Source organism: Ctenocephalides felis, unplaced genomic scaffold (genome assembly GCF_003426905.1).
Source record: "Ctenocephalides felis isolate EL2017-DRISC unplaced genomic scaffold, ASM342690v1 CF-g0.4_SCAFFOLD_03571, whole genome shotgun sequence".
Taxonomy (NCBI): Eukaryota; Metazoa; Arthropoda; class Insecta; order Siphonaptera; family Pulicidae; genus Ctenocephalides; species Ctenocephalides felis.
This window is the reverse complement of record NW_020539725.1, coordinates 71,457,423-71,483,210: the sequence shown is the minus strand read 5'-3', so window position 1 is coordinate 71,483,210 and position 25,788 is coordinate 71,457,423. Positions and strand designations below refer to the sequence as shown.

Sequence of the window (25,788 nt, the reverse complement as noted above, 5' to 3'; positions counted from 1 at the left end):
TTTGGTCAAAAAAATTTTGGTCAAAAAATTTTGACCCAAAAAATTTGACCCAAAAAATTTTGGCCTAAAAAATTTTGACCCAAAAAATTTTGACCCAAAAAATTTTGACCCAAAAAATTTTGACCCAAAAAAATTTTGACCCAAAAAATTTTGACCCAAAAAATTTTGACCCAAAAAATTTTGGTCAAAAAATTTTGACCCAAAAAATTTTGACCCAAAAAAATCTTGGTCAAAAAAATTTTGGTCAAAAAAATTTTGACCCAGAAAATTTGGTCCAAAAAATTTTGGCCTAAAAAATTTTGGTCAAAAAAATTTTGACCCAAAAAATTTTGACCCAAAAAAATTTTGACCCAAAAAATTTTGACCCAAAAAATTTTGACCCAAAAAATTTGGGTCAAAAAAATTTTGACCCAAAAATTTTGACCTAAAAAATCTTGGTCAAAAAATTTTGGTCAAAAAATTTTGACCCAAAAAATTTTGGTCAAAAAATTTTGACCCAAAAAATTGACCCAAAAAAATCTTGGTCAAAAAAATTTTGACCCAAAAAATTTTGACCCAAAACATTTTGACCCAAAAAAATTTTGACCCAAAAAATTTTGACCCAAAAAACTTGGTCAAAAAAATTTTGGTCAAAAAAATTTGGACCCAAAAAATTTTGACCCAAAAAAATCTTGGTCAAAAAAAATTTTGGTCAAAAAAAATTTTGACCCAAAAAATTTTGACCCAAAAAATTTTGACCCAAAATTTTGACCCAAAAATTTTGAACCCAAAAAATTTTGGCCTAAAAAATTGGTCAAAAAAATTTGACCCAAAAAATTTTGACCCAAAAAATTTTGACTCAAAAAAATTTTGACCTAAAAAATTTTGACTCAAAAAATTTTGGCCTAAAAAATTTTGACCCAAAAAATTTTGACCTAAAAAAATTTTGGTCAAAAAAATTTTGACCCAAAAAATTTTGACCCAAAAAATTTTGGCCTAAAAAATTTTCGTCAAAAAATTTTTGACCCAAAAAATTTTGACCCAAAAAATTTTGACCCAAAAAAATTTTGACCCAAAAAATTTTGACTCAAAAAATTTTGGCCTAAAAAATGTTGGTCAAAAAAATTTTGACCCAAAAAATTTTGACCCAAAAAATTTTGACCCAAAAAATTTTGAACCAAAAAAATTTTGGTCAAAAAAATTTTGACCCAAAAAAATCTTGGTCAAAAAAATTTTGGTCAAAAAAATTTTGGTCTAAAAAATTTTGGTCAAAAAAATTTTGACCCAAAAAATTTTGGTCAAAAAAATTTTGACCCAAAAAATTTTTGACCCAAAAAAATCTTGGTCAAAAAAATTTTGACCCAAAAATTTTGACCCAAAAAAATTTTGACCCAAAAAATTTTGACCCAAAATTTTGACTCAAAAAAATTTTGACCTAAAAAATTTTGACCCAAAAAATTTAGCCTAAAAATTTTGGTCAAAAAAATTTTGACCCAAAAAATTTTGACCTAAAAAATTTTGGTCAAAAAAATTTTGACCCAAAAAAATCTTGGTCAAAAAAATTTTGGCCTAAAAAATTTTGGTCAAAAAAATTTTGGTCAAAAAAATTTTGACCCAAAAAATTTTGACCCAAAAAAATTTTGGCCTAAAAAATTTTGACCCAAAAAATTTTGACCCAAAAAATTTTGACCCAAAAAAATTTTGACCCAAAAAATTTTGACCCAAAAAATTTTGACCCAAAAATTTTGGTCAAAAAAATTTTGACCCAAAAAATTTTGACCCAAAAAAATCTTGGTCAAAAAAATTTTGGCCTAAAAAATTTTGGCCTAAAAATTTTGGTCAAAAAAATTTTGACCCAAAAAATTTTGGTCAAAAAATTTTGACCCAAAAAATTTTGACCCAAAAAAAATTTGACCCAAAAAATTTTGACCCAAAAAATTTTGACCCAAAAAAATTTTGACCCAAAAAATTTTGACCCAAAAAATTTTGACCCAAAAAAATTTTGGTCAAAAAAATTTTGACCCAAAAAATTTTGACCTAAAAAAATTTTGTCAAAAAAATTTGGTCAAAAAAATTTTGACCCAAAAAATTTTGGTCAAAAAAATTTTGACCCAAAAAATTTTGACCCAAAAAAAAATTTTGGCCAAAAAAATTTGGTCAAAAAAAATTTGACCCAAAAAAATTTTGGTCAAAAAAATTTTGACCCAAAAAATTTTGACCCAAAAAAAATCTGGTCAAAAAAATTTTGGTCAAAAAATTTTGACCCAAAAAATTTTGACCCAAAAAAATCTTGGTCAAAAAAATTTTGACCCAAAAAATTTTGACCCAAAAAAATTTTGACCCAAAATATTTTGACCCAAAAAATTTTGACTCAAAAAATTTTGACCTAAAAAATTTTGACCCAAAAAATTTTAGCCTAAAAAATTTTGGTCAAAAAAATTTTGACCCAAAAAATTTTGACCTAAAAAAATTTTGGTCAAAAAAATTTTGACCCAAAAAAATCTTGGTCAAAAAAATTTTGGCCTAAAAAATTTTGGTCAAAAAAATTTTGGTCAAAAAAATTTTGGGTCAAAATTTTTTTGGGTCAAAAAATTTTGGCCTAAAAAATTTTGACCCAAAAAATTTTGACCCAAAAAATTTTGACCCAAAAAATTTTGACCCAAAAAATTTTGACCCAAAAAATTTTGACCAAAAAATTTTGACCCAAAAAATTTTGACCCAAAAATTTTGGTCAAAAAAATTTTGACCCAAAAAATTTTGACCCAAAAAAATCTTGGTCAAAAAAATTTTGGCCTAAAAAATTTTGGCCTAAAAAATTTTGGTCAAAAAATTTTGACCCAAAAAAATTTTGGTCAAAAAATTTTGACCCAAAAAATTTGGTCAAAAAAATTTTGGCCTAAAAAATTTTGGTCAAAAAAATTTTGACCCAAAAAATTTTGACCCAAAAAAATTTTGACCCAAAAAAATCTTGGTCAAAAAAATTTTGGTCAAAAAAATTTTGACCCAGAAAAATTTGGTCAAAAAAATTTTGGCCTAAAAAATTTTGGTCAAAAAATTTTGACCCAAAAAATTTTGACCCAAAAAAATTTTGACCCAAAAAATTTTGACCCAAAAAATTTTGACCCAAAAAATTTTGGTCAAAAAAATTTTGACCCAAAAAATTTTGACCTAAAAAAATCTTGGTCAAAAAAATTTTGGTCAAAAAAATTTTGACCCAAAAAAATTTTGGTCAAAAAATTTTGACCCAAAAAATTTTGACCCAAAAAAATCTTGGTCAAAAAAATTTTGACCCAAAAAATTTTGACCCAAAAAATTTTGACCCAAAAAAATTTTGACCCAAAAAATTTTGACCCAAAAAAATCTTGGTCAAAAAATTTTGGTCAAAAAATTTGGACCCAAAAAATTTTGACCCAAAAAATTTTGACCCAAAAAAATCTTGGTCAAAAAAAATTTTGGTCAAAAAAATTTTGACCCAAAAAATTTTGACCCAAAAAAATTTTGACCCAAAAAATTTTGACCCAAAAAATTTTGACCCAAAAAATTTTGGCCTAAAAAATTTTGGTCAAAAAAATTTTGACCCAAAAAATTTTGACCCAAAAAATTTTGACCCAAAAAATTTTGACCCAAAAAATTTTGACCCAAAAATTTTGACCCAAAAAAATTTTGACCCAAAAAATTTTGGCCTAAAAAATTTTGGTCAAAAAAATTTTGACCCAAAAAATTTTGACCCAAAAATTTTGACCCAAAAAAATTTTGACCCAAAAATTTTGACCCAAAAAATTTTGGCCTAAAAAATTTTGGTTAAAAATATCCCCATTTTCGGGGAAATTTTTTGGGGATATTTTTCGGGGATATTTTTCGGGGATATTTTTCGGGGATATTTTTGGGGAAATTTTTCGGGGATATTTTTTGGGGAAATTTTTTGGGGAAATTTTTTGGGGATATTTTTCGGGGATATTTTTCGGGGATATTTTATGGGGATAATAAAAATATCCCCGATTTTTTGGGTCAAAATTTTTTAGGTCAAAATTTTTTTGACCAAAATTTTTTTAGGTCAAAATTTTTTTGTTCAAAATTTTTTTGACCAAAATTTTTTAGGCCAAAATTTTTTTGGGGATATTTTTTGGGGATATTTTTCGGGGATATTTTTTGGGGATATTTTTTGGGGATATTTTTTGGGAAAATTTTTTGGGGATATTTTTTGGGATATTTTTCGGGGAAATTTTGTGGGAATATTTTTTGGGGATATTTTTTGGGAAAATTTTTTGGGGATATTTTTTGGGGATATTTTTCGGGGATATTTTCTGGGGATATTTTTGGGGAAATTTTTTCGGGGATATTTTTTGGGGATATTTTTCGGGGAAATTTTTGGGGAAATTTTTCGGGGATATTTTTTGGGGAAATTTTTCGGGGATATTTTTTGGGGATATTTTTCGGAGAAATAAATATCCCCCGATTGCTAGTCGACTCTGGACCCGGTCTTCCAAAATCGACGTACGCGAACGCTTGAAAACTTCATTTTATTGTAGAAGTGCAAAGAGTTAAGGAAAAGAACATAGTTGAAAACTTAATTTTTATTGTACAAGTTCAAAGTTAAATAAAACTGACCAATATTTAAAGTATATAAATTAAAATGAACTAATTAACACTTTGAATAATAGTATTAATAAAAATATTTTACATACTCATTTAAATTAAAAAACTGAAACATTCAGTTTTTTGTTTTGCCTTGAAAATGCTATAAATGCCGATAGTGAAGATTAGGTAATATTTTAAAATTAAAATTGGTAAAAATAATAAAATAAACTTAAAATTATTAATCTTTTTATTATAATATACTTTATTTTTAATTCTAGCAACCAAGAAGAGTATTTACTACTTTCATACTCAAGAAACATATTACAATTTATATAAACCACTACATTATCACAATATTTTAATTTAAAAATTACATAAATGATAAACCGAGGCTTACTTATGCTTGTGTAAGTGAGGAGCTGATAGCTTAGCTTTCCCAGGTATGTTTCTAGCTAGAACATCATCTTTAACTGCACGAATTAAATCTTTTTCTCTTTGTGTACAAGCTTTTTCTCTGACAAACATCGCAACTGCTGTTTTAGCAGCCTTCCCCCTTCGGCCTGTTCCAGGAGTCAGTTTTACTTTAAACCTGTTTGTGAAATAAAGTATAACAAAATTATTAAGAGTGAAAAAGAACCTAAGATGCTGAATAATATTTTGATTTTAAACTTTTTAAATATTTTAAGTATCATTATAAAAATGATCTTACTTGTATGTTGTTAATGTATTGTAAGGTGCAATAATTGGAACTGCATATAACAATTCATCTTCTTCAAGTGGTTGGCCAGTTAGAGAATCTAAAATTAATTGCAATTCACCAGAATCACGTTCATTTCGATCTGCTTGTTCATTACTTTCACCAATTTGTGCTATTTTTTAAAATTTAATTAACTAACTATTGTGTTATATAAACATATATATATATATATATATATATATATATATATATATATATATATGTAAATATATACATAAATTATATTTATATTTCATTATCAGATGAAATAACAAATGATAACTTGAATATATATATACAAGTAAACATGACTAAATGAATAATGCTTGAAATACCTTCAGCTTCTCCTTCCAACTGCACAAATTCCTTATTTTGGTAAAAGCTAGTTACAATATCATTGCTTTGTACATTCTTCGTTGCCTGTTGTTTAATTTTACTGTGGTCAGTTGAACCCTTGCACATATTTTTCTTCGATTTTTTCATTTCTTTTGCTGTGCCTGCAGACTATAACTTTTGTAGTAAGTAATAAGCGATTTACCACATTTATTGTTACAAATAGTTTACTATTAAAATGATTATATTAAATGTATATGAATGAAGCAAAATATTATTGACAAAAAATTGTATACCTTCAATATTTCCATACGTAGACGCCTTTCTTCTTCATCCTGATCTTTATATTTTTCTTTCATTTTTTTCAATTTTCCATGCTGTCCTCGCTTGACATTCTGATTTCCTCCTTTTCTCATATTTTCATTCTCACTGTTTTCTTCTATGTTTGCTTTTGTCTTCTCTGATTTCTTTTGACCAGATTTATTTTTTGCTTTTACCGAAGGTTTAATGACAATAGGCTTATCATCCCCGAGGTATATGACATTTTCTTCTTGCATATCACATTTCTGCTAAAAAATATTTCAAATTGCTCAATCATTCTTGATACACAACACAACACAATATTACAAAATATTCTCATTGGTAATAGTATTTTGTAATATGAATATATAAAAATATTGGAAGAACTTATAATTTAAAATAGCATAGAAAATAGTAGATATGGCTCTTGTATCAAAATAAGTTAGAAGTCTTGAATTTAAAAAATTATTTATTTAAGAGATTATCTCATATGAGATCTCTTTTTTTTATTTTTTGACAGTTTATTTAAGATCGTATGGCCATTTTTTTTTCAATCTTCGAGTCGGATACCAGGGCGCGTTCACAATGTATCCTAAAGTTTTCGATTGCGCTATTTGTATTTCTTTTATATTTGAATTGCTTGCGCACGCCCATAGCTCAATTCTGTATGTCCAGATTGGGATAATTATTGTTTTATATAAAAGGAGTTTGTTTTAAAATTAAAAATGGATAAATTATATGTACAAAAATAAAATGTTTTCTCTTTACCTTGAATGCAATGTTTTCATCTTTATTAACTATTGCAACGTGTCCTGTATTATGATCAACCTTGATTTGTATGTCAGGAAATTGTTTTGTAACGGAAACAATTTCTTCTTGAATTTCAGTAATCACATGTTCATGTGACACTTTCTCACAATTATCTGTAAATTATATTATAAAAATATTAATATATGCATTTTAAAAATCATGCAACTGAAAAGTTTTTAGATTTTAAAAATGATGAATTAGCAGAGAATGTTTGAAAGTTTTGAATGTTATATGACTAAACTAAACTTTTCAAATAGAAGTAAACACAATATTTATTAATATTATCTATAAAAGATCAAAATTTCTAACTCAATAATAATCTTAATTTTAACTGTAGTTATGAATTATCTTAGGTATGGTAAAACGTTAAAATGGCTATACGGATTTGGTCAGTCTTGAAAAATTCATGCTAATCAGTATCGGGTTGTCGGAAAGGTGAGATATTATTTCAAAATCACGTAGAAACTTTACATTTTTAATTTGAAAATTTTTGTAGAAGCGTAATTTAAATAAAACAATTGACGGCTGCTCATACGTCAAATGTCAAATGTTTTTGACAGATGATGTTCAATTACATTTAACAGGATGTTTTAGATGAATATTATTCAATTGTATTAAGTAGTTTTGTTTGTGATTTTATTTATACACAAAAACATTATTAAACGGGCCGCAAATGTTACTAGAAACTCAAAATATCAATTTTTTTGAAATGTTAATATAAACATGCACTTTTTCGCGTTATAGCACTTTCCTTTTGCAAATCATATTTTTCTCTAACACAGTGTTCTGGAGAAATCATTTGTATAATCATATACCATTAGTATATTGTCTAGGATCATATACTCATTGGCATTTATAAAACAATATCTAAAATATATATTTTTTTTATTTATGTTATTTAAATTCAGAACCTAAATTTGGAATCGATCAAAGGTACATTTTGTCGAATAACTTATTCTCAGTTATAATTTCTCAGAATTTATCGAAGAATGGATAGTAATATATGAAGGTCTGGGTTTGAAAAGTACACCACAGATATGTCAAAAACCAGTGAAGTTAAGCGTTGTTCAACAATATTCAAAAATAGAGAATAGAGAAAGATGTAAAACCATCTATAACCTTGATTCTTATGTCTTTGCTATTGGGAGATAAATGGTAATCTTTGAAAATCTATAATAAAAGTATTTTCTTCCGTTGTTAGTTTTTTGGCTTGAGTTAAAAATGTAATTGTTTTGTAAAATGTCTTTAAAATTAAAATAAGACATTAAACCTGTTTGCCACCTGGCCGTTACAAGTTATCCTGCCTATAGCGTAAAAATTCTGAAATGATAAGTTGCTGGCAGTTTTACTGAACGTAGTCTGATAATTGTTGGTTTGAAATGTGTTATTTGGTATGATATAATTGGTTTGGTTTTCATAATATAAATTATATTTGCTCAAAGTTAAATTGGACCTTTGTGCCTTGCCCTGCTCTACATATATACTTTTTATTAACACTTTCCACTCGGGAGTCGGACTGCTATACGGTACGCTGCGCTCGGAATATTATAGTGCTATACTTATCTCTCAACTCGGAATTTTTTTTGTATCGGATTTTTTTAAAATGTGGTTATATTGCTTTTAAATATAGTTATTATGATAATAAAATAGGAAATTTAAAAAAAAATGCACTCAAAACAATGCTATATTGTTTATAAAATCATTTCTTCACAGATCTTTATTAGAATTATGGGGATCATGAGCTAATAAATTAATTTTGTTATATATTTATTTATAAAATTAATAAATCAATCAATAAATGAATGTAATAGTAAATTAATTTTTAAAAAATAAAACCAAATTAAATGTAAGTTTAGTTTGTGACGACACGATTTGCCGCCGGAGCGGTAAAACATATCATGCCGCCGAAGCGGCGGCATCCAACAGCAACGGTAAAATGACTATGCCGCCGAAGCGGCGGCATCCGAGTCGAAAGGGTTAAATTTACTTTTACTAATTCATGGAATGTTACTTAAAACTTTTCAAAAAGCTGATCAAAAAAGAAATACTTCATTCATTTTCTATTTTTTCTTGCAAAAATTTGAAAATATTGTATAAGCTCATTAGTATTATTTACAATTATACACAAAATTTTGAATTCAAAAAGAATCTGAAACTCTTAAAATTTTATAAACATTCTATTAAATTGAATTTGTAATGAGTATATTAGTCGAAAGACCAGAAAAGACTTGGATTGAATTATACCAAGTTTTCTATAGAAAGTGTATAAAACTTCCAGTTTGATTGTATTAACAAAATATAGAGAAACTAATGGGGTTTACTGTTTTTATAATACCTTTATAATGGGTATTGTATATAGCATTCAAACAACATATTCTTGCACACTTGTATTTAAGTATTAATTTTTTAGATTCTCTAAAAATTGGCTAGAAAATACCTTACTTAGCAACACAACGTTTCCCGGTTCAGCTACTATATATATGCATATGTAAGTGGAAATGAATGAATACAAAAAACAGTTTGAGAGCCATTGTGTTGTGTTACACAATGATTGTCTAACCTCAAAAACACATTTGACAACCGATTAAATATGTACTTATATTGATATATTTTAATAAGAAAATCGTTATAAATATAATATTGAAGTCAATAAAATCAATTGGAAATCGTGTCTTTCAAGAAACAATTATAAAATCATTTAATTTGCATCCACTTATGTTATCTATCCAGATAAGATTGTTTTAAAATTTTTGTTAATTGTTATTGACTTAAGTTTAATTAGACACTATATTTCAAAATGATGCAATATGAAGAAGAAAATGAAAGATTAGCTGATAAGACGGCCTGTGCTGGGCTCAGGGCAGATTTAAAAATGTGCCTGTTGAAAAGTGAATGTTGCAAAGATAGAAAAAATACACCTAGAGAATGTTTGAATAAAAGAGATGGAACTGTACCCGAGGAATGTTTTGTATTACGAGAAGCATTTTTCCAGTGCAAACGCTCAATACTTGACAATAGACAGAGATTTAGAGGTCGTAAGGGATATTGAATAAATTATTAGAAGTTGGGTATTTTGTATTATTGTGATTGTAGAAACTATGCTTGATATTCAATAAAAGTTGTATCTAATTTATTATGTCTGAAAATAATTTTTTTTGGGTTACTTGAATTTTACCATTCAAATAATTTACAAAGTGTATACATATATTTATATATATATATATATATATATATATATATATATATATATATACATGCCAAAATTTTAATCTAGGCCTTCAAATTTTTTCATTACCTTGTTCTGATTGGCTGCTATCACCTTCACCATCACTGAGTTCAATTTCATGCTCAGGAATTGCTGTTAGGTATTTTGAATTTGATTCATCTTCTAAAACTCGAACTCTTCTTTCGCCTTTATGTCTATCAATAGAGCTGTCTTCTAACTAAAAATGATAACAATATGAAACTTGCTTCAAATAAACATAATATTACAAAATTGAGTTATTCTAATTATATTTTAATTTATATATTGCTTAATTTTGTATGCATTGGTTGAGCATTGAAATTGAGACTTCTTACATACTCTACTCAAAGCTGCCAAACACAGACATATCTTAATATTTTGCGCCTCTAAAAAATATGCAATATAATTCTTTAAGAGCAAATTTTGTCCAGCACTATAATTACCATCACACTTTGATATTGCATTATGAATTCTTTTATCTATATACACTATTTTAATTTTTTTTTTAACTATTTTGCACAGAAATGCCTAACATGTAAAAGATTTTACATATATGCAGTAAAAATTGTGAATTAATAACCAATAAGATATTACAATATCTAATTTTTTGTTAGTTTTTTTATTTTTAATTTTATCACCTTGAACAGAAAACTGAGCCCCATGGCCATTTGGCAAGGTGGTAAATAATTCTTTTTACCTCTAATCATAAAACTACCAGTAGTCAAATATTCACCAGTAGGAGCAGTTTTACTAACTTGGTTACTATGTACCCACCAAGCCGCAGTTACAACTTTTGCATCCCAAGCAACACTAGATTTTAAATAAAATCATATTAATATATAATATTTTTCATTTTCAGTTGTTTGTTTATTGCTTATGAGTTACATAAAAATAATCAATCAAAAAGTTTTGTAAATCAAGCAGTTAAAAGTAGTACTTTTATGTTATTTTTTTAATTTAAAATTATTTTTTGTTCTGTGAGCCTATCTACTAACAATATTTTTGTTAATATGTAATCACCTGTATGCTATAGCCATGACACCTGCTTCATTCAATGTTTTTGGAGGTATAGGATCATCAGAATTATTTTTTATGACAATTGATGAAGCACCTTGAATATCAGCATGGACATACACATCTGATCCCCGCAAGTATCGCTTTACAATAAGTTCATTTTGTTGTTGATCTCTTCCCCCAATCACCTAAAGTAAAAACTAAGAATAAAATTTACATTTACAACATTTTAGACTAAGAATATTTTTTTTACCAAATAATTTTCTGAACTGATAAACCAGTAAAATTTTTCAAACCACATAACCTTCCTAGCTTTACTTATTGTTGTCATCATCTGAACTTCTTTTAATGTCTGCTTAGTTTTCTTTTCAGCAGATTTCAATGCTTTACCTTGCGATTCAATCGTTTTCTGTTGCTTCTTGGCTGCATTTCTTTTCTGATCATAGTATCTGATAAAATAATAATTATAATAATATTATATATATATATATATATATATATATATATATGTTGAAAGTGTTTAATATATGTCTTATTTATTACAATTAAAAAATATTTGGAAAGTGTAACAAACAATTTAAAATAGTAATGAATTAAGAGAATTGAATTTGTTTAAATTATCTTAATCAAAAATATTATTTAAACCATAATTGTAAAATACCTTCTAGCATTAGCATAAGCACTGAGTCCTAAATCAATATCGACAATCATTTTTTTTGGTAATTCATTTGTATTTTCTTCTGCATCAACATCGCTATCATCAGACATGAATTCTGTATATGGGTCTAGTAGAATCATAGAAATATGATTGCTTTCTAATTTTAATTGTTTAATTGAGCTTGCAATTGGGTCATTGTTAGCTTGGGCTGTTTTGAGCAATGATTGGATCTCGGGCCAAGGAACCTATAAGTAAAAATTTGTTTAAAAATTATAAAAAACGAATAAAGTATACATTATCAGAAATTTCTTAAAATTTATTATAAAGTACAAATTACCTGATTGGCTAATGCAGTCTGGACAGCTAATATAGCGTCATCCACTAATTGTTGATTGCGAGTAATAAGTTCTGCTCGATGTTTGTCCATTTCTTGAGTACTTTCTAACTCGCGCAGTCGTTTCTCATGATCTGTTTTGACATTACTTAACTTTTTCAATGCTTCACGTTCTTGTTGCATTGCCTTCAATCACAATTTCAATAAATTTATGATTTGATATAGATCAATAATTTAAGATGAATACAAAGTTGTAACAAATATTGTAATTAAAAAAAAAAAAATGAGAAAAATAATCACATATGATATAATGTTTAATAATAATATAATTATTTTATTTTTTACCTTCAAATCTATTTTTTGGCCCTCTAATGCTGAATAAAATTCATCAACACATACATCAAACGACAAAAGTTCTTTATATGGTCCTGTTTCATGTTGCTTAAATAAAAATGGATGGTATTCCTGATTACTGTAATAAATATTATCTTCTGAATTTTGAGTTGATTTCATTTCTTCCTTTTGTATAATGTAACCCTAAAACATTATAATGTTAGAATATAATTCAATCTAAATTGTTTTAAGATTTGAGTTGCAACACATTTATATTTTACAAATATTTTTTTTATGTTTGCAGCTTCATACATTATTTAATATACACAAATATAAGTTGTTATAAGTATTTTAAAGTAATTGCTTTGGTTCTAGTGGGTCAGATCATGACAATATAAGATCTGTACCATATGATAAACAACTGTTATTAGTATTAATATAATACCTTTGACACGCTTTCTTTTGCTTTCTGCAATAATTCTTCTGCTAATAACAAAGCTTCATGCAAATTTACTACATCCCTATCTATATTAAATATATTAGGATCATTATCTTCTAAACTTGTATTTTCTTGTATACATTTCTCATTAAATTCTTCCTTGTTGGGTTCAGGCTCTATATTTTCATTTTCTACTTTGTCAAATGCCTTGCCCTTTTTCTGATTTTTTTTATCTTTCGTTTTAGATTCCTTTTCTTTGCCCTTATTCTTCTTAGAATTGTCTTTGGATTTCTGCTGGCCTTTGATTTTTAGATGTGACAAATTTTTTGATATCAAAACATGATCTAGTATAGCTGGGCCATAAACTAAACAGTAATACAATCATATTTATTACACTTTAAATTCTAATTTATAATTGATAAGCAAATAATAAAGCATAAGCTACGGTCAACAAGTTTTACCTAAATGAGGGTTTAACACTCTTCTTAAATTATCACCGGGTTGAGCTTTTTTAAATATTTCTTTTAATTCTTCCAAAGTGGGTGCTCCATTATGGTTCCGCACACGTTCTACAGAATATGTTTCTCTCACAGCAAGTCTATTCCAATTAAATTACACAATTAGATGTAGATATAAAATATTTAGTTATAATTATTAAATTACAATTAACAAACTATATTTTAACTTCAATATTTTACATCACCTTATAGCTTCACCTTCAGTGTGTGGCCTTAGAATATTCAGAATAGTCATTTGATAGTCTGTGAGAATAATATTACCGCGGTCATATAATTCTAAAATAACATGATAAGCAGCTTCTCCACTCCCAAATTGTAAATCTATAATCCGATCCATTCCTAATTGTTTCAATGACTCAAGCCTTTTGTTCTTCAAGTGCTTTCTCATCTAAATCACAATAATTCTTAAATATATGTAACAAATTTCCATTTATTGGCAGTCTTTATATATATATATATATATATATATATATATATATATATACATCTAAATATATTTTAAAAAAGGAGGAACACTAATATATTCAATTATTGAATCAGTTAAATAAATCATTTGTATTTCATCAAATATGGTTCGTCAATTCATTTTTCCAAAATGCATATGCAATGTAATCTACGTCTTTAATCATCTCATCAGAATGTAATTATACACATAAATAAATTATTATCAATAAAAATATTATAAATATTACCTTCATACTGAACCCTGAAGGTGCTACATTTTTAGGCCATTCAAATGCAGTTGTGTGAAATCTATTTCCAGATTCCAGTAATAAAACACATTTTTCTTCTGTTCTTTGCAATTTTATTAAGTAAGTTTTGTTATCGATGTCATATACCTGATTTACTCGCATGCCAATAAGCCTAAAAATCAATTTAAAACAATTAAAAAAAAATCATGAGAATAAAATGTTTAAAAGAATAATATAAACAAAATCAATTGCAGGAAGAAAATTGAAGTAATAATTATTTACCTTTGTAGTTCTGTAACGCTACAGACTATATCGTAGGTATTAAAACGCTGCTTCATTTTTAATTAAATTCAGTACTGTTTTATTATAATTGTGATTTAAATTAAAATGTAAATATATATTTATCGCACACTTTTATTCGCTATATATTTCTTGAATGCTTGGGTATTTCAAAAATAAATAACTTTTTATCTCTACATATTAATCACACATGTTATATAAATATTAAAAAATAAAATTATTTGGCAGAAAAATGCGCAAACACGTTACTGTCAGACAGATAACACGTTTTTGTATATGACACCTGACATGGCGCCTTGACAGTTCAACAAGACCTGACCTGACTCCCAACTGTCAGCACGTTAACTGGCAATACAAATTGATATTTTTAAGGAGGCATTAAATCAAGCTTTTGCATAATTCAGCCAGCATGAAGTTGCCGGCGAAGACTGATATCAAGCTGTCAAGCATTTCAGATGTCAAGAGCGCGTCGGCCATTTTGTTCATTTTTATATCAGAGTTGTGTCGGCGTATTGTTTTTTATTAAGTAGGCTTGTTTCATATTTAATATTTTTTAGCTTTTCGTTATGATTCATTCTTTTTGTGTTTATTTTTTTTATGTCCGTTCAAGTTTATTCGCTTTGGCTTTTTGATTACGCGCCTATTTAGTTCTTATTTTAATTTTTACATTTTAGGGTTATGTTTTAGGATTCTTTTCATTCAAAGATCATTTTAGTCTAGCTTAGATTTTATACAATGTTTTAGTTATAATTTTGTTTTAAAAAATAATTTAGGCTTACGTTTTACGCATAGGGTTACATTTTATTCATTATTTTTGTTAGGGTTACGTTGTATACATTATTAGGTTTGGTTTCGATCTTAACCTTAATTCAGTGGAAGCTAACTAAAACTCAACAAACAACAAATAGAAGGTTCAGTAAATGAAATAAAATTGAAATACTTCTGATGTTATAATACTAAACCAAAATACTTCATACTGTCTTGGAATTGACAGATATATTTCGTTTTTTCTGCAATATTTGCTATGAGGGAACAAGATATATTGTATTTTAACGTAATATATTGTCTAAGATAAAGGCTATCATCTTGGTATTAGACAATTTAATAATAATAATACTTGTTTGGCTGTGATAATAATGATCTTGACAGGTTTTAGCTGTCAAAGTTATGAATCCAATACATTTCAACTTGACGTCTAACTTCTATTTCGTCGCCAACTTCATGCTGGCTGAAATATGCAAATGTCAAAATTCTTAGCCTGATTTAAGGTGGTGTATATTTTTATCTTTTTATATAAATAATAAATACAATCACTCACAATATTATTACTGTTTCTAACGAAATAACTGCATTATAGTGTATAATCACATGATCATATGCAACTGACAATGCAAAATTTTAAAACCAAATGTGCATTTACAAAATAAAAAAATGGTAATTATTTGATTTGGACAAAAGCTGGATATTCACTTTTCTAAAATTATTAAAATTGTATTAAAATACATTTGGCAGAAATCAATTATGCACCCTAAAATTGTCAGAACTAGAGCTCAATAAAATAAAGAAATATGTTATTAATTATTGATCACAATAAACATAATATACAATCTTAGACAGAATAGAAAACATTATTTACAGGCATTTCAAAATAAAAATTATTCCCATCCCCATATGCCAGTAGAATCTTTAATATTAGCTCTATTCTCACGTCTGCTCCTAGTAACTGCTGATGCTTCACCTTAACAACACATCTTTTTCTATCATCACATTTTTGTTTATGATCTAATGCTTTTTTTACTTTGTTTTTGATAACATCAGGAGCTATGGTACTAGCAGTTGTGGTAGATCTCACACTTCGAACATCAGAAAATAATCGTTCAACCATTTCATACTGCCGTTGTAAACTCTCTTTATCTGAATTCTTACATTTAGATATTGTATCTTTTTCAAGACTATCACTATTACAATTTTCAGAATTCAATTCTAGAGATGTTAAAGTTTGTGTAATGTCATTATTTTGATCTTGTTCAAGTGGTAATTGATGTGCTTTTGCAGGTTGAGTATTTGTTTTACAGTGTCGTTCTTCATCATGTTGAATAGCTTTCTCAAAATCTTGCCTCAAATCAGCAATACCAGCAGAATTTTCTTCAAAAGTTTCAATTGGTGTTTCTTGCTCATCTACATCTTCGAAATCACTATCATTATTCATACCTAAAACAATGTTTAGCATTCACTATATATATACTGTCTAAAATTGAATGAACTTACATACATGTATGCAGGGGTCACACATTTTGTTAATTATAGGCATGATACATACCACTTATTGCAAATGAATCAAATTTATATATATATATATATATATATATATATATATATATATTTATCTACTCCTCTTCAGATATACTACTAAATTATTTTTACCACTGAATTCAAGTTATAAAACTTACCTAATTCACATAATAAATCCTTTTCCATATCTTTCGTATAGCCACTACAAGCTACTTCAACATCGAGATTATCATCACGTTCCAAATCAGCAAATGTAGGATGGAGATCGCTTTCATAATTAAATCGTTTCCGGAAAAATTGTTGAATGCATGTCACATCACGATTGAAGAACCTGATTGAAATGTGTTATAAATTAATGATTTAGAAAAAAAATCCAATTATCTTACTATTTTTTTTATAACAAACTTATTCAAAATATTTAAACATGTACATTTCAGCATTGGGATGAGATGTTGAGATCATTTGTGGGAAGTCAATAACTACAGGATGTCCATCATCAGATAGCATAATATTGAATTCATTAAAATCTCCATGAATAACTCCACAGTTACCAATCGAACTATTAAATTCATTAGCTCATCAAAAAGAGATTCAACATTGTCTACTTCATGAATTTGGGTTCTGAAAAAAATATTTATCTTTTTAAAAAACTTTTTAAAATTAAGAGACTTAACAAATATCTTAACAGACTTAAAAGAATAACCAAATAGGACAACTATAATAAAATAAAAATAAATTAATTAAAAATCAAGTAGTAAAAGGATAGCAAAAAAACTATTTGAATTAATAAAAATTGTGAGAATATAATAACCAAGGCAATTATAAAATTTATTTCAACCTATAAAATAAATAAATATGATCTTACAGAGGTGTTCCATGAACTAACTCCATAACAACACAATGCCTATTGCAGTCTATAGGCCGAGGCACAGGAAACCCACGATCATATAAAGCCTTCATGTAAGCAAATTCTCTAGTAGCAGATATCCTTGATAAATATAACCAAGATGCTCTATGCCTATGTTGATGATAATCTCTATTTGACTTTACACTACGAAAGCATGTTCGGCCCAATCTGATTATAAAAAGGAAGTAATAACAAATGTTATATTATTTAGAAACCATTCATGATTATACTGACATATTAAATGAATGATATTCACCTGTGGAGTTTAAGACATAAGGCTTCACCTTCTTCATCTGCTACAACATAAATATTCGATTCCTTACCAACACCAATTTGATTTCCAAATGACTCAACAACGTTTCTCATAGTTAATGCTTTCAAGGCCAGATAATCATAGCCCATATTTGTCAGCCTGTATCCATCATCTGCAATTAACCTTGTTTATTCCAAAATTTGTATATTTAAAATAAAAATATACTGTTAGTTATTACAAAAAACACATAATGTATTAAACATGTGTATTGCAAATTATATAATAAAGTTATATGCATTGTTAAAAAATATCTAAGATTAGATTTGTGGTATAGAATAATAATGATGTATTAAAAGTAGTAATGAAATATTAGTGTAAATTATATAAAAACGTAATTCAAGTGCTCAAGAAACTAAAAACTGATTATAAATTTATTGACAGTACCTAACTTAAGCGGTTAATTAAGTTTAATCCGTTTTTTAATAATTGAATACTTTTGAATTACAATATACCTTGATACATCACCTATTTTCAAAGATTAAATATTTAAACTATGATATTCTGCTAAATACAAATCACAATTCAAATTAAACCAAACAAGATCACCTAATGCATTCAATTTAAATTCTGTATATACTAAGAGAAACCTTCTGACTAGTAATCTGGGTCTCGACTTGCGAAAAAGACTAATAAAGTGTTAAGAGATAAATGAAATAAATGATATAAAATTCCTTATTTTAAATACTATATTACTTCTGTTTTGTAAAAATATTAATTACAATTAAGTATAAGGGATCGTTCAAGTATTACGTAAGCAGATTTATTACAATTATTTACCCCCCCATCCCCCTTGTCAGCAAAAGTAAGCAAAGCTCTTGCCCCCTACCACCATGCTTACGTAAACATTTTGCAATTAATGTAAAAAAATGAAAATACTACCTATGACGTAATCATCATCCAGACTCCCCTGCCCCCCATGTCAACCCAAAATAAGCAAATCAACAACGCCCCCGCCCTCTATAGTGCTTACGTAATACTTGAACGGCCCCTAAGTATGTATGTATGTACGCAAGCGTTCTGTGTATATAGTAATAAGTAAAATATATAGATGTCTTAATGTAAGCCTGTTACATAAAATTTAGATTTTATTTTTGTTATAATTGCTGTGATCTCTCATACCAGAACAATTGTCTGACTAAGATACAGTATGTATGAATTATATCAAATAAATAAATAAATAAATGTCTGGAGCATGGCCCTGTATGAATCAGAGTCCTCGGAAAGGCTGACGGAAACAATCTATAGGTTTGAAATATGGTGCTGGAGGGGAACGAAGAAGCTAAAGTGGACAAACAAGGTAGCAAATAGAGAAGTTCTGAGAAGAATGGGAGGAAAAAATACTAGTACTAAAATACTAAAAGCCGAAGCACGGAATAAGGAAATTTACAAACAGAAGTTTGAAAAGGAATATGCATAAAAGTGTATAAAAAAGTGTTAAAAGGTAGACTATATTATTATTATTACTATCTACTAACAATGTTTTCCACGTTCGTAGCTCAGCAACCGATGTTTGCAAAGTTCTCTTAAAATTTTGTGAACACCACCATGTCGCAAATTTGCGATCAGAGCTGTAAGAGACCCCGGCACCAGTTCATGATTTTTCATGCCCATCTCAATCTGAAAACATTTGAAAAATTTTGGGTAAAAAACCTAACCTTAAAATTTTTGACATTTGAAAGTCGAACACTCACGGCCGTCAAAACGCGAAAGTCTTCTTTGTCTAAATAACGTAATATTGATACGTTCAGTTTTCCCATTGTGTATTATTCAATTTTATTCCTGTTTAGTTTGATCTACAATATATTTCCGGAAAACTTGTTTAATAATAATTTATACATTAATAAACACGTGGTTTTGCACTCCAAAAAGAAGTGTCAAGGAAAAGTGATATTTGACAGCAAACTAGATGGCAACACTAACTATTACTAAAGTAGATTTAAACAAATAAATTCAGCATTTTAATATTTTTTGAGTAATTAAAACATGAATTTAATTTTTATTTTATGTTATTTATTTTTAAATCGAAGTTTTAGCTGTTTCCAGATACTATTTCCTCAAGGTAAGTGTATTTTCAAGTTAGTAACAACTATCTGTTCTTATAAAATTCAACTGGTGGGGTGCATGGCATAGTGCCTTAAGGCAAATTACTGGAACTTCCCGTACCGTAATTGAAAATCTTGGTACGGAACCCAAAAAAAATTACACAAAATGCGTACACATTATTAAAATCTCTATAAACATTTTTGACCGCCAAATGACATTTTTTTTAACTTATTTTCATTGAGAGTCCATAACCGCTAGACCTGTCTTCCCAAAAATTTGAACAGTTCTTCATCTTGTCAATACAAGTAACTTGTTTTTTGAATTATTAGAATCGAATGTACCGTTCTCTTAAAACGGAGTTACCGTTTTTGGCACTTTTTGCCCCGTATCTTCGGAACGGCTAGAAATGCCTTCGCCAAAAATTAATAAGAACGTCACCTTATCAATACAAATCGAATGGTTTTTGAATTATTCAAATCGATTGATGTTCCCGAAATCGTCGACGAATCTTTGTATCCGCACACGCAAACACACACATCCATTTTTTCTAAGGTATGCCAAAATATTATATTAAAAAACCTTTGAAACGCAAAGATATATAAAAATGTTCATTTTCGATTTTTTTGCGATTACTATAATTTACCCTACGGAAAGTTAATATTTATCAATATATAGTTTAATATGACAACAATAAAGCTATGAAAATGAATATCAATTTAGATTTATAGTAATTTTATAAAAATATTTTATTAAATGTGTGACATGATTCTTAATTATTTGAATCAAATTGTATTACTTCTAGGGCAAGTCTTTAAATGGGTTATAGATAATGATAATATCAGTAATTTGGGTTAATAAAAAAAGCATAACGATTTTATTCTGGTCTTCTGTCTCTAATAAAATAATTGTACAATATACATATATTGAATTTTTAAAAAAGTAAACTAAAAGTTTAAATACTTTTAAGAAACAATAGTTTCATACTCCAATCTGCCATATTTTAAATATTAACCATGCATCTATAGTTAAGTTTTAAAATATCGCATAAAAATAATTAAAAATATTTATTCCAAACAAAAAAACTCGAGACAAGTATATATTTTCAACAGTATAGATTCTTGTTGAACCTAAAAAAAACAGGAAAAAACAAAAATTGACCATATTTTCGCAACTTGAAAAACAATTCATGTTTTTTTGATACAAAATTTCAATTTAGTTTGTTCAAAAAGTGGGTTAATAGTAGGTTTTAGGTTCAACTACTTTAGAATTTAATCTTGATTAGAACGAATTTTGTCTCGTTTCTATAGGACATTTAATTTTTTCCCTGCCTTTCCCGCCAATTAGAAGATTTGACAAAATGAAAAACCGAGAAAACCGCTTGCTCACTACTTCTTCATTAATTCTGAAGATAATTTGAATTTGTTTCTGAAATTTTAGGGATATATTCTTGGCTAGTTTTGGAAGACAGTTTTGCTAAAAACAAAATCGATTTTTTAATCCTCTGAAGCAGGCTCCATCTTAAAAATCTGCAAAAGTTGTAAAAATTTAGGTTCATAATATAAATTAAGATATAGGTAAAAAAAATTGTTGATAACTAAAACAATTGGGACTGTAAAAAATATACAGAAATATAATATACAGAAAATTTTAAGAAATAATTTTATATTCTGATAAAAAAAAATCCCAGTGATTCAGTCATCGCAGCTCTGTGTAATTATTTTGTATTCTAATTTCTTCGTGGAAAAGCAATTTTATAATTAGAAAAGGCAGTTTTCTTAGTTGCGCACCCGATAAAATACCGCTCACTATTTTACTATGAATTTTCATTATATATTTGATATAACACAAGTCAAATTTCTCAACAAATGGACCAAAGAATATTCGATATGACGTTGTGCCTAAAATCTCAAAACGTTTTTTAATTCATGGTCTACACGAGTAAATATTTATTAATGAAATTTTACTTATTAACAGATCACATCTATTGATTAGTTATGTTTAGTTTGCTCCGTGTCAATAGTTACATATTTTGCTTATTAATATAAGTTCATTTATATTTTCGCATTTTTAATTAAGTTCGACTCAGGTGTATACAAAGTGATGCAATCTTGTGGGGAATCACTGTCTTCCATTAATGTTGAGAACATGACTGAATGCGATTGTATAGAGTTGACAATAAGAAAAGCAAATATCGATTTCGGTTATTTTGTAATCCCCAGTTCACGTAATAATTAGGTAATTTTATTACAGTACATATCTGTTAGTTGAGGATTAAGATTGATGTAAAGCATTTTCTCTTTTAAAATAAAAAAATGCATAACAAATAAACTCTCACTTTTCCTCAATTCACAGAAACAAACTCGAATTCAATATACACTAGAGCAGGTCGATTTGTATGGGTAAAAAAGCCGTCTAGGCACATATAATATTCGGATACTAGAGATCAAAATAAGATACTTTGCTGGAGAAAAACACATCTAAAATGAATTCTGATGTCCCGTGCATTAACCCAAAAATAAGGGTTAAAATTTGAAATATTCCATTTTGACCCATTTAGAGTGCCCTAATTGCTTCCAAATATAAGAACGACCCACCACTAACTTTGGTAGGCCTATCCACCCATGCCCCTGGTTCAACCCCTGGCACCCTGAGAGGCATTGACCCTTTATTTTTAGGTCAATGCACGGGACATCAGAATTCATTGTAGAGGTATGGTTTCTTCAGCAAAGTATCTTATTTTGACCTTTAAATTGACCCGCCATAATATACAAACTTATTGAATTAAATCATTGACAGCTGATGATAGCTATAATTTTTAACTTTTAAGTAGATTCTAGATTCTAATTAGCTCCAACGTGAAACTTACTAAATCCCAACCAGATCCTAACTAGATTCTTTTGAGATTCCGGCACTATTCTTATAAGATCTGTAGTAGATTTCCATTGGATTCATACCAGAATCATTTTTAACTTCCCGTAGATAAGTTATAGTAATCGCAAAAAAATCGAAAATACATTTTTTTATATATCTTTACGTTTCGAAGGTTTTTAAACATTTTGGCATACCTTAGAAAAAATGGATGTATGTGTGTGTATGCGGATACAAATATTCGTCTATTATATTCTTACCTGAATCTAATCTAAACAGCACTCTTCTTTACTTAATGTTGTATTAAAAACAGATAGCAGAATAAAGTAAATAAAAAAATCGAGTTTTTGCTTTAGTTGAAACAAAATTCACATGATTATTTTAACTTTTGTTAAACTTCTCGTAGGGCAAGTTATAGTAATCGCAAAAAAATCGAAAATGAAAATTTTTATATATCTTTACGTTTCAAAACCTTCTAAATATTTTGGCATACCTTAGAAAAAATGGATGTATGTGTGTGTGTGCGTGTGTGCGGATACAAATTTCGTCGACGATTTCGGGAAACGGATGATGAAGCGATTTGAATAATTCAAAAAACATTCGATTCGTATTTATAAGGAGATGTGCTAATTAGGGGATGTGCTTTTTGGCGAAGGCAGGACTAGCCGTTCCGAAGATATGGGGCAAAAAGTGCCAAAAACGGTAACTCAGTTTTTAAGAGAGCGTCCGATTTGAATAATTCAAAAAACATTTTACTTGTATTAACAAGATCAAAGAACTGATCAAATTATCATGAAGGCAGGTCTAGCGGTTTCGGAGATTTAGTAAAAAAAAGTAAAAAAAAAATGCCATCTGGTCAGAAATGATCAGTAGACATATGCACATCAAATTATCAGATATTTTATAGAGATTTTAACAAAAAGTATAAATCTTTTTCACATTCCTATGGGTTCCGTACCAATGTTTATCCGTTAGACGGCGACGCGGCGCTTACGCGCTTCGATATTTCCTCTATGCAGTTAAAGCAGAACGATTGCTTTAAAAAAAAGATCAGAAATTCCAAAATATTTCAAAATAAATTTTTCTTCAAAAAGGTTTTTTTTTTTTAAAAAAAAGTAAATTTTTGTCAAAAATTTATAGTTACTCAAAAATCTAATTATTTCAGAGTAATTTTATTTCAAAAATGTTAATCTTCTTTAAAAAATATAATTTTCAGTACGGGAAGTTCCAGCAATTTGCCTTAAGGCACGATGCCATGCGCCCCACTAGTTTGTAAATAAAACAAAAAGTGGGAAGTGTTCATCAATTTTTCCTTAAGCACGTTGGAGGAGGAGCCTAGTGCCAGGAATAATTAGAACTATCTAAAATAATATTTTTAAATACTAACGAATTAAAAAAGTTCTGCAAAATTAAATATCTGCAAACCAGCAATAATCAAGAAAATTTTACCATTAACATAATTATCGCTATATTTTATTAATAAATCTCACTATGATTTCAAGATTTCATTTAGCAATTTCTTTTCGAATTTTATATACCTTTAGTATGGGCAACTCTAGTTTACAAAGTGCTGGTGGGAATTGCAACGGGAATAAACCAAGGAAAATGCCCTCAGCTTTCGCGAATAAGTAAGTCGCTTAACTGTCATTATGTGTAAATCCCAAGCAAGAAATAAACAAATAATATTTTAATGATTGCTTTATGACTATCCATGCGATTTAAAAAATAATCATGTGTAATACGATGACGAGTACGAGACATGTCTGCAATTAAGTAATTGCATTCATCCTCCATTTTCTGATTAACATAAAACTATTCTTCAAATATATATATATATATATATATATATATATATATATATGATAATTATATATATTCCCAAATTGAAATAATACTTTTCCAGCAAAAAGTTGAACAAAAGAGAGAAACAATGAACTTACAATAAAGTGTAAAAAACCATTGTGGTCTTCGAGAAATTTACAAGGAAAATACATAAAACAACTCACGGAACATTTATCGTTAGTTCCAATTGCTATTCTGATTTAAAAAAAATATAATTATCAAAAAGTGGTAACAAGAATTATGTTTTTACAGTACGGTAATTTAAAATTTTTCGTAAGTTTACAGATTTTAATAGGTTTCTGTGAAACTTAGGATCACCTAAAACTTAATGTTTCGGCGATATCTTCATCATAAATGTCTCTCCAAAAGCTTGAAAGCAACTTGCATCAGAAAAAGAATGTAGAATGAACTACATTTAAATATCATAGACTGGGTTGGATTCAATAACAACATAAGTTATGTTATTATTAAATTATATAGAGGTACAAATATTTGCAACTAATCTTCGTTAAATACTTAATTTCATACAGACTGGGATACTATCATCAAGTAGAAGTGATATGTCCATTTTTACTTGGTAATAAAGATCCACAACATGTTTCTAAAAGGAAATATGCCTTCTAGGGATTGGCTGCAACTAATTAAACTAGTTGGTATTGGTATTTTGCCTTGGTATTGAGACAAGTTACATGAACTTCCCGACATGTGTAAATAATCGACTTAATAAAAAATAAATTAATTTATTAGTGATTAAAAGTATTCCGAGTGGATTTATTACACATAATTGAAAACGAACGAACACGTTAACTCGAAGTTTTTTCTAAAAGCAAATTTTCAAAAATGAATACTTTTTATAATTGAACCAGTTTCCGTAGGACTTTAATGGTTTAGTATGTTCATTAGAAGTACTCTATCGTTATACCAAGTAAATTGCCTAATTTTAATTTTAACACACGTCAAAAAAATCTACTCATTTTCTCAAACTTTGATGAATTTTCAAAATTAAACTGCTTGTCGCAAGGCCGTAATATTTCAGTAAGTTCTATAAGACCATGATATATATCGCCAAAAGAAGTTCCATAAAAATCGGCTTAAATTTTTTTTAACAGTTAATTACAAGAACACGGCTAGACAGACTTTCACCTAAAACTAATCAGTATCATTCCCAAGTAGTATCTTCTCGATCAGTTTGGATTTTAAAACCGAGCTTAAAATGTAAACGAAAAGTTTAACACTTTTTTTCAAAATACAAAGA

The 25,788-nt window shown here is 27.9% G+C and overlaps 4 protein-coding genes across 5 annotated transcripts in view; 2 read left to right on the top strand and 2 right to left on the bottom strand.

Annotated features, from left to right (window-relative positions):
• Window positions 1-4,924, top strand: part of LOC113386721 (nidogen-2-like) — a 19,431-nt gene extending 14,507 nt beyond the window's left edge. Inside the window, exon 17 of the mRNA XM_026624480.1 lies at window positions 4,836-4,924. Within this exon, the coding sequence (XP_026480265.1) occupies window positions 4,836-4,924 (89 nt within the window). The remainder of the gene's footprint in view (window positions 1-4,835) is intronic.
• A 26-nt stretch (window positions 4,925-4,950) lies between these two features.
• On the bottom strand, window positions 4,951-14,487 carry LOC113384908 (nuclear export mediator factor NEMF homolog). 2 transcript variants are annotated; one of them, XM_026622683.1, is made up of 17 exons: window positions 14,251-14,487; window positions 13,969-14,140; window positions 13,462-13,664; window positions 13,220-13,356; window positions 12,765-13,123; window positions 12,332-12,523; window positions 11,990-12,172; window positions 11,656-11,897; window positions 11,248-11,443; window positions 11,001-11,182; window positions 10,619-10,790; window positions 10,032-10,179; window positions 6,695-6,849; window positions 5,923-6,195; window positions 5,629-5,797; window positions 5,267-5,426; window positions 4,951-5,146 (listed from the first exon to the last, which is right to left on the bottom strand). In XM_026622683.1, the coding sequence occupies exons 1-17, from the start codon at window positions 14,304-14,306 to the stop codon at window positions 4,951-4,953; spliced, it is 3,195 nt and encodes a 1,064-aa protein (XP_026478468.1). In that variant the 5' UTR covers window positions 14,307-14,487. The 2 variants fall into 2 exon arrangements, with proteins under 2 accessions (XP_026478468.1, XP_026478469.1); XM_026622684.1 differs by having other exon boundaries at window positions 5,923-6,192.
• LOC113384910 (cytochrome c oxidase assembly factor 5-like) lies at window positions 9,387-9,792 on the top strand. Its single transcript, XM_026622685.1, has one exon. The coding sequence runs from the start codon at window positions 9,534-9,536 to the stop codon at window positions 9,783-9,785; it is 252 nt and encodes an 83-aa protein (XP_026478470.1). The 5' UTR covers window positions 9,387-9,533; the 3' UTR covers window positions 9,786-9,792.
• A 1,236-nt stretch (window positions 14,488-15,723) lies between the features above and the next one.
• Window positions 15,724-19,630, bottom strand: LOC113384864 (serine/threonine-protein kinase RIO2-like). The gene is given in 9 exon segments (XM_026622632.1): window positions 15,724-16,009; window positions 16,012-16,479; window positions 16,719-16,891; window positions 16,991-17,105; window positions 17,108-17,181; window positions 17,426-17,635; window positions 17,724-17,892; window positions 19,256-19,397; window positions 19,472-19,630. Coding segments are annotated over 9 exon segments (1,503 nt in total). The 5' UTR covers window positions 19,538-19,630; the 3' UTR covers window positions 15,724-15,923.
• Between the last annotated feature and the right edge of the window lie 6,158 nt (window positions 19,631-25,788).